Source organism: Hippichthys cyanospilos, chromosome 1 (assembly GCF_059441005.1).
Source record: "Hippichthys cyanospilos isolate Australia breed blue-spotted pipefish chromosome 1, RoL_Hcya_1.0, whole genome shotgun sequence".
In the NCBI taxonomy this organism is placed as follows: Eukaryota; Metazoa; Chordata; class Actinopteri; order Syngnathiformes; family Syngnathidae; genus Hippichthys; species Hippichthys cyanospilos.
The window spans coordinates 33650499-33660673 of NC_142369.1; the positions used below are offsets into that span (position 1 = coordinate 33650499).

At 37.2% G+C, this 10175-nt stretch overlaps 1 protein-coding gene across 1 annotated transcript; it reads right to left on the reverse strand.

The window, feature by feature from the left end:
• Positions 1-801: 801 nt before the first annotated feature.
• tm2d2 (TM2 domain containing 2) lies at positions 802-7694 on the reverse strand. The gene is made up of 4 exons (XM_088434133.1): positions 7348-7694; positions 6961-7048; positions 5838-5953; positions 802-2702 (listed from the first exon to the last, which is right to left on the reverse strand). The coding sequence occupies exons 1-4, from the start codon at positions 7605-7607 to the stop codon at positions 2489-2491; spliced, it is 678 nt and encodes a 225-aa protein (XP_088290259.1). The 5' UTR covers positions 7608-7694; the 3' UTR covers positions 802-2488.
• Positions 7695-10175: the final 2481 nt, after the last annotated feature.

A 10175-nucleotide genomic window follows, 5' to 3' on the forward strand; every position in this document is an offset into this window, starting at 1 on the left:
AAATTGGTGTGAGCAGCTACCCTCAAAGTCTTTTAATCAGGCACAGAAAGTGGGGCATATATTTCATAGAGAAAGACATTAACATGCGACCAAATTTAGAGCATTGCTCCACATGGTCAATTAGTTATTCACTCTGGAGATATTTGGTCAAATCAAAGGCGGAATTATTTTATTTTTGTCGGCGGTACTTGCAAGAGTTGCTGTGAATAAAACATTTGTCACACATGTACTTACAATAACTGCCGTTTTGAATCAGTCTCGTATATGCACTCACCGCACTCTTCAGTGAATAATAAATATTTTTTAGATTCAAGACAGACATGTCAATAACAAGTTGACTAAAGAGCGCACTCAATTCCCCACAGCACTGATTGGCCAAGCGATGTAGCTTTATTATCTGCAACAAGAGATAGCCAAGCAGGATGTATGACCAAGACTGAGGCCACTTTAAACATTTTAAAGCGATCAATAATTTGTGAAAATAACAACCAATGTGCAGACTGATCAAAAGTTGATTTTTGAAAAAACAAAACGTGAACTTAATAAAGACGTGTTTAATGAGATTTTGGCCCGATGTCAGCAATACGTTCCATTAGTATATGGACTTACACTTACATAGCACTTTACACCCAAAAAAATTAAAACATAACTGACCTAAATAAAATAAAAAGTAAAGTCAGTTGCATGGCTTTGGACTGGAGAAGGAAATTGGAATACCTGCAGGATACCCCGTGAGAACTGTACAATGTGAGGACAAAATGTATGAAATCATGTTCCAATCAAAAATAACACACACAACACTGTACTTATTTTGTTTACTTCACAGTTGAACTTACAATTCACATAGCACTACATGAAAGAAGAATAAATAGAGAACAAAGAAAGACCCAACATAAAACAACTGAGTATTTTTTTGTTATTTACATTTACATTCATTCAGTAACAGTATTGCATAAAGATAAATAAGTCAACACATTATTGTATGAGAGGGCAACATTGTTCAGTCAATAGCAATCCAAATGTATGTAAATTTAAAATGCACGTTGTAGATGGGAGGCAACAGAGTAATTAGCACGTACGCCTGGCAGCCCAGAGGTCACGGGTTCGATTTTGTTTGGAGTGTACATGTTCTCCCGGTGAACGCGAGGGTTTACTGCTGGTACACCAGTTTCCTCGCGCGTTCTCAAAATCATGCATGATGGATATATTGGACACTCCGAATTGTTCTGAAGTGTGTTTGTAAGTGTAAATGGTTGTTCGTCTATATGTGCCCTGCGATTGGCTGGTGAACAGTTCAAGGTGTTCTTCTTCTACTGCCTGGACAAAGCTGAGAAAGGCTCCAGCACTACAGTGACCCATGGTGAGGATAAGAAAATGCATTGATGTTGTAAATTGACTTACTAAGTCAATATTTTCATTTCCATCCATTACACATCTGAGAGCAATTTGGACTGTCCGATACACCTAACCATAAGGTTTTGAGGTTTGTGGTGGGAGGAAACCTAAGTGCCCAGAGGGAATCTACATGGGCATGGAATGATCATGCAAAGCCCACACCATGGCCAGAGCTGTAATCGAACCCGCGACTTCTGAACTGAGACAGGAAGACGAAACAGTGCTTGGGCCATAGGTGTCAAGGTCCAGTCCTCAAGGACCAGTATCCTGCATTTTTTTTCCAGGTTTCTCTCCACAACGCACCTGAATCAAATGATTAGCTCATCAGCAAGCTCTGCAGGAACCTGAAAATTAGCCTAATTATTTGAATCGGGTGTGTTTGAGAGAAAAACATTAAAAACAATCAGGATACCAGCCCTCAAGGACAGGAGTTTGACACCTATGACTTAGGCGTTGAGAACTACGGGTGCCATTAGATACCACCAAATTCGGTAGAAAACCTGTGTATAAAAAAAAAAAAGGGTGAAGCTGAAAAGAAAACTACTTCTGCAACAGGATAATGATCTAAATAAACCTCAAAATCTGGCATATGATACCTCAAGAAACTCAAGCTGAAGGTTGTGCAATGGCCTTCAGCCTTAAGACTTAAACCTCACTGAAAATCTGTGGACAGATCTGAAAACAGTGGTGCATGCTCAAAGACCTAAGAATAAAGAAAAATAATTTTGCAAGGAATAGGGGGAAAATCCAAACAACAGAATTCAGAGACGTGTAGCGGGCTATAGGAAACGTTCTGTAGTTGTGATATCTGTATTAAGTACTGAAGTTACTGACGCTGCAACATGCCCCGGCATTTGTATGGGCAAAAATAAGGTATCTTATTTTTCAAATTGTTATTAGTTTATATATACAATGATGTCCTTTTCCCACTTGTTTTTTGTCTGACACAGTATATACATATATACCCTTGGAGAAAAGTACAAGTAGTAAAATGGCATGTAGGTAACCTTGCTGGGCAGTTTGGAAGTAGCCCGAAATGACGTTTCTGCTCTCTGAAACGGGCAGTATAAAGAATGTCCAGCTGCTCTTGTGGTCAGTAATAAGTGCACCAGTTGCTATAATCACTCGGCATTAAGCCACCAGTAATAAGCAGAATCAGGTCCACAAACCACCAGATCCCGAGGCCTCCAAGTGTAAGCAGCTTCCCCACCGCTGTCCCTGTATGGCCCAGGCAGAAACGATCGACCCCAAAACATCCAAGGAAGAAGGAGTACAGCAGAGTAGTGATGAAATAGTGTCCTGTGTATCTGTGAAAGATCAAAACAAACATAATGTCAAAACACCTAAAGGAATTATGTGACTGTACGGATGTTATGGCTGATGGAGTGGTAACATTGCTAATGAGTCTCTGGTCAAAACACCTCAAATCATTTTCTGAAAAATGTAAGCAAGAGTAATTCGTAAAATACTTTGGTTCTTTTAGTGTATGTACTCTCACTCCTCTTCCCATTTATGTGTTCAAAATGTTTTTACATTCTTTCTTTAGATGGTGATTTGGAATAGAAGTCTTCATCAAAACAGCGCCGCTGTTGAAAGACAGCTGAAATTATGTTAAGTTAGACCAACAAACAATAAAACATCTATGTGAAATGAAAAGCAAGTCATAAATGTGCTGCAATTAATATAGTTTGAGGGAAATAAAATAGGAAGGAAAAAGCCATCTCAGGCAGAACATATTGTCCTTTACTGCTACCTGCTGCTGACAGAAAGCGACGTTAAAACAGCATAAGAATGTTTTGCAGAAGTGCAAATTAAATAAATCAAGTCGTACTTTATACTTTTCATACTTGCGTAGGAAGCCTTTAATTAAGGTTTTGGGTGTCAGCTTCTATATGCAGCTGTTTTTGGGAACAGTAATATGAAAAATAAAAGTTTGTGCCTTTAAATAACGTTTTCATAAAATTACTTCTTTACCGTTTTAAGCAAACTCCAACACATAAATAAGTTCATGCCTGTCACCTTGTTAAAAACGTTTACCACCTTTTTAAAGTATATAGTAGGGGAGCTAAAAACAAAATCAGATTTATTTATTTATTTATTTTTAAAGGCATAACTCATGATTACAACGTTTCTCTATCACTTTGGCTTAACTGTCTTATTTGATTCAAGCTACCACAAAGAAAAAAATGCCCCCTCAAAAAAATATATTAAAAAAAAAATCTTAATCACAATGCAAAATAACCATATTTAAACCTTTACTTGGTAGTTGCAAAAAAAGTATGCTGTATAAAGCTATCACGACAATTAAGGAAAATAATTCATTTCATTTCAGTAAGCAAGACCAGTCACGTGTGAAGCTGTCAACTATCAATTTTATAATTCCCTGATCAACTGCCAACATAAATGGAGGCTATGGATACTAAAATTATAAATCATGTTGCATATTGTAGGTTTTACCAGCACAGTTTAAATATTTAAACGTTTGTTATGTATTAGAAATATTAATAGCTTCTGTTGTGTGATTTTTCTCAGAACACAGGAGAAATTAATATGAAGTGAACATTTTGTAAATATTGCCCTCTAGTGGAAAAACTGATGGCAGTTTAGGAACCTGATAATTTGCCTTAAGGTTTGAAAATACAAACGACAGTAAACTAAGACATTAAAATCAAATATGGGTCATCTTGCATGGATTAAAGCCTCAAACATTTGCCACTTTATAGTATCCATCCATACACAGTTCAATTCATGATATGTATACTACTTAATAGAGATACATTGAAATAAAGCTGGTATTAGTATTCACCAAGGGTAGGAATATTTGACCGTCTCATGATACAATACAATTCCAATTTTGGGGTGTATCATTTGATTAAAATGTTTCAATCTATAGATGTGCAGAGAATCATTTTACTACAGTTTGCAAGACAGAATAACAAAAGGAGACAGTGTCTTTTAACATGTATTAAGTTTTGATTTGTATGGGACATGTTTTTTTTTTTTTCTATAGCAACCACATGTGGACATCTCCTATTTGAAGCTAACTAAAAATGGTATCTAGCTTTTGTTGTATAAGATAAAAATAAAATGCACCTCTATAATAGGTAGAACAAGAGACATTGTCATTTCACAGGAAATTGCAGTACCAAAATCAGTGAAAAACTTGCACAAATGAAAAAGGTTGATATTTCTCAGTACGTTTGTGACAAATAAGACATGAAAAAAAAACTTTTTCAAGTGAGCAGCCAAATTGAGAGTATAGGCATATGAGACATGTGCCATCTTGTTAATCTGTGTACCTGTGAGCATATCAAGAGCATTATCAATCACAATCAGCAGATCCGTGATGGTCAGAACTCGCTCGTTAGCAACAAAGTGAAACGTTGCTTTCATGCGTCACACGACCATGCAAAAACGAAAAGACTACATTGCTCTCGATGTCCATGCATCAAATGTCAGTGGTCATTTTCCATCACCCTGAAAGTGTGTAAATATCTCTGGCTTTAACAAGGATGGGCTAGTTGAATTTAATTTCATCTTTGTTCTTGTGTGTTTAGCTGCACAAGCTTGACTTGTAGAAAGGGCTGCATGGTGACATATTGCGTTTCCGATGTACAGAAACGGAACGGAAACCATTTATTTTAAACATGATATTTCAGTACTTTATTTGGCACTGGTGATTTAATTTATTAAATATGAGTTTTATGGTACTGCTCTTTCGAAACAGGAAGTAAAACGGCTTGTTTGCTTTTACTGTGTAACTGCCGCACTATTTTGCAGCTCAAACGGCGCGCTATGCAACATCAATCCATCCATCATTCTGACCGCTTGTCCTCACGAAGCTTGCGGCTGATCAAAACTAATCCAACAGCATGAATAACAGGACCAAAACCAGGCGTTTTACAAACATAAAAATGCTAAGCGGCCTCTCACTAACACACCTTCCTTCTATCAAATCAGTCAAGGAATGCTTAGAAATGAATCAACGAAGGATAATAATACTTTGGGAGTGTTTAGGGTGACAGATCAACATTGGAACACGATTAAAAACTAAAAAAAACCCTTTATATTTCATGTTAAAGACCCTCCATAATATATAGTAAACAAGACCTCCGATTCTTATGCAAATTCGATTTTTGGCACACGCATGGTATCCAGCCATTCTCTACACCTTAATATTCATTGCTAAACATATTTGCTGTTGAAAATGTTTCATTACTTTAATGGTATACCTTTTTATCTGTGAGGAAATTGTTTTACACTCATTTTAAGCTGAATGTCAGTGTCACTTGAAGCATTAATTGTAGTCTGTTGGTACCAACAGACTGCCCACTTCTGAGCGATTGTACAGTGGAAAGTCTACTTTTTAGCCACTGACATATTCTACATTCACTCTAAGCTGTAAAAGCACAATGTAAATACTTATTTATCAACAATCTTACTTGATGCAGGGCACATTTCCTCTCAGGAATTCTCTGGGCCCGGCACATTCAATATCATCAAGCGCAGTGCAGACAACAGGTGTGTGGTTGACTTCTTTCTTCGTCTGGCCTCCCCACTTTCAATAAAAACAGTAAATACTCTGCTGCTAATATAATACAATCATTCAAATGTTGTGGTCAGAGGTATACATACACACAAGTGAAGAAAACAATAAAAAACAAATGAATATTTCAAGACTATTAGTGTCCTGTTTCTCAAATTTTACTTGTTTTCTCTTCCTTATCTCTCTCTGTTAGATCTAAAAATGTTTGTTTTGTTTTTTTTAAGAATTCGAATATTACGTTTTCACAGTGGCAGGGGTTGACATGGCCCGTGGCCACCACGTGATTGTGTCAAGCCACCTGTAGTCCAGTAAAATTGGATCCAGAGTATTGGTAATTGAATGGAACTGGGATTATCATTCTTGTTCTGGAAACGTTTTTTTTTTGTTTTTTTTTTTACAAAAACAACATACTTTTGCTCATTAATCAGTGCTCAGTAGCGTGTTTTAGCTGCTGTACTACTTATTAATATTGTCTTCAATTAAATTTGCACCATAATTTATAAACATATGAGCAAAGGACCAACGTTTATTAAAAGTTGAATGCAATATCATCTTGCACATCATGACGGTGAAGTTGCTGCTTGCTAGTGTGATTGTGTTTCGATTTTTCCTCTGATCCGAATCGAATGCCTTTATTGTCAATGGTGTGCAAGGAAATTGGGAATTTGTCCACTAATCACAAAAAGAATCTGTAAATAATTTATAATCAAATTGATTATCAAAATAATAATAATTTGTGCCAGCACTAGTAGTCACTACTTTAACCTTTTGTACCGAAAGATATCTGCAACTTCACATCAGTTAGCGATGTGTATAAATAAACAAATGTGCATTGTTCAATTCTGCGGAAATTGTTCTATTAAAATAGAAAGAAAGAAAGAAAGAAAGAAAGAAAGAAAGAAAGAAAGAAAGAAAGAAAGAAAGAAAGAAAGAAACAAACCGTCGGGCAGTATTTCCAATACTGGGAGTATGTATCCTGGTGATCACAACTATCGAATATACTAGCAAGTTACACTTACCCCTACACATCCATGGCCCATTTCCAAAAAGGCACTGTGATTTCCAGCGTGATCTACGGGGTCCTGACAGTAAATGAACTCCTCCGGCCTACATCAAGTGAAACCATACATTAAATTGTATTGTGAACTATGTAAGGTGACACAATTTTATCTAACACAACCTAGGAAAACGTTCGTTCGACACTTTCACAAACATAGAAACAACCGTATTTTTCAGTATTTTGCACTGAAATCTGAAAATTTAATGTGTCAAACGAATAAAAGTACTGTTCGGTGGCAAACCAAATGAGAACAATCTGTATATAGGTTAATAATGACAGTTGTACATTGCCTGAGCGTTTTGTGCTAAGTGTTAGCATTTTAGCATTAACGAGGGAAGCGACTTACAAATAACTGCAAAGGACGACCGGTGACAGAGCCGTGTACTCGAATGCGTCTGTGTAATTCGTAGTTTCCACTGGTAGTTCATGTTTGGCAGTTTCCTGGCTATGCTCAGAAAACGGGAGTGCTGTCGAACCAGGAGCAGAGGTAGTCGCATCTGTGGTAGATGAGTTTTGGGAATGGATCCCCTCCAAACATTGTAAAAGAATGACTGAAACTAACAGCAGGAATTGTCCACACAGCAGGATGTAGCTCACAGAAATCATCGTCACCGTCAAAAATCAAAATATGCAGCGAAAAAACACCATCATTGGCTCGCTCGTTATGAAGTGTAGTTTGTGACTTTGTTTACGTTGTCTTCTTCTTTAACGCCAATAGGGTGTTATGATGCAGTTAAATTGCATTACTGCCCCCCTTAGGAATCAATCGCCCTCTACACTTGTCTCAGTCATCAGTCAACGTTTGCCGCAAATCAATAAATAAATAAATAAATAAATAAATAAATAAATAAATGAATGCTCTGTGTGTTTTAACCAATTTGGAACAGGTTGTTTTTTGGAAAGAAATACACCTGAACTGAAACCAATAAACCAGGGGTCATCAAGGTGGTGGTGGCACCGGGTAGCTCCCAAAGATCACGAGTAGCTTGCAGGCCTATTCTGCAAATAGCCTACAAGAGATAGCACATCGGTGGTTTTCTACTAATTTTCCAAAAAATTATAGACGTACAGTATTACATTTACCTTACATATTACACTTGATTCACGTATTTACTACAACTGTTCCTTAATAATTGTAAGAAATCGTCAACATGATCAGCGCCTTCACATAAACTGGAAGCCCTTCGTATTAGTGTCAATTAAGTAGGTTTGAAAAATGTTAGTGACCCCTACGAATAAACTTTATTGAACAAAGCAGTGGTTCTCAAGCTGGGGTCCCCGGACCCAGGGTCCGTGGTGACTGCAGGGCGTCCTTGAAATATTGGGTATATAATAAAATATTATTATTATTACTTTTATTTCTTTTTATTTCATATAAAAATATGAATGTATTCATGACCCTACACTATAATAAAGCAATCAATTCAACTCATTTGAAATATTTTTTAAAAATTGTAATAAATTTGAAATTTGTCAAAATGTGTTTTGTGTGTACAATCGCTTGCAAACAAGGGAATAAGCCAACAAAGCTAAAGCGGCATTTTATTTTATGATGCTGTTTTTGAATAAATAATTGGCAGCAACCTGTTTGGTGGAACTTGACCCGGTTTGTTTTACGGAAGCATGAAATTTGCCATTGTTATTTTCTAAACTTCAGTATGGTTGAAAAGTAACAAATATACTTGTTGTCAAATTGAATCTGTTGTTGGGTAAAAAGGGCACTTATTTTTGGCTTGAATGTTTTTTTTTGTTTGTTTTTTTTTTTTGGTTTTGTTCCCGCAAACATTTGCAATGGGGGTCCTTGGAAAATCTGCTTTCTAAAAGGGCTTCCTGACTCATAAAAGTTCGCATTTTACCTTGTGCAGAGGACCCTTCTGCAAACAGACACTCTCAGAAACAGAAATACAATAAAAGCCTAAAAAAAGGCATTTTAACGCTAACCCTAAAGCTACAGTCAACAGTCAACAGTGACTTTAGTGCGTTGCAGGCTTGATGCGGTTGTTGCAAGTAAATGATATGCTAGTGCCAGGGTTATCGATAAAAGTAGACTAAGACAAGCCCTGCTGCTAATTAGCAAAATAGTAACTCAGACCAGCCAAGATTGACTTTTCTCCACCTAGGCAAAGGGAAAAGCTTGGCGTACATACTCATGTGTTGCCAACAGTATTTTCGTCGCTCAAGCGTCCCTGCCTGCTTGTTATTCATTCAGCAAAGCATTGCATATTACAAGACATAACAAAAAGAGCCAGCCGGGCGCCACCAACAGCTGGGCAAAGGTCCCGGCTCCCACTTTCCTGCGTCAACAGCTCTACCGAAGGACTGGGATGAGATGAACTAGGACTGCATAGATGGATAGCAATGCGCGCTATTCTAGACAAGAAATAAGCACATAATGTTAACCTAAAATATGATTCCCTTCACAGCCAGCAAATGTTAACTGTTGTTTAATTCAATAATGTCTATTAAAATACATTTGCTCACTTGAAAACGGCATAAGAATTTGACTTGTCAAAGCTTGGTGGAATTAGGTTGGCCACATATGCATTAGAGTTGTGCCTATGTGCAGGTTGTCTTTTGGTTTACAGTTTCATTTTCATCCAACGTCTTGTTTTTGGTGAGCGTTATCCGCTCAGTTTTTAAAGTACTGGAATTCACTGGAAACATCAGCTGGAGCTGGAATATGTGTGCATGTTATTAGTTGGGTGGGGAGGGTACACTGCTGCATTAATGGGAATATGGGTTGACCCGGCACTGAAGGTTGAGCCTGCCTCTTTGTCTTCCTCTGGTGGTCATATTCTCTCGTTACAGAATAGTTTTTGTCGCGCTCTATTTGTTATTAAATTGTATTATTCTTCATATCTTTGACGTTCCGTCTATTTTGGGGTCTTTCATTTCATAGTCACCTTTATTTCTACCATAACACAAGTAAATGTAGGCCATCATTGTATTCTTTGGTTTGGATGTGTGAAATTGATTGCAGTTCTGACTAAACCTTTTTGTGATTACTACAAATATACTTGGTGTGTCTGTTTAATGTCAGACATTTCCACAGTATATCAATACTTGTACAAGTAATGCAGATGAGGAAATTCAAGTCATGCAGGACCACAGATGGTCAACACAAAGTGCGGCCCAGAACACACTACTCCAGTCGTTCTTAACTTTTTTTCAGTG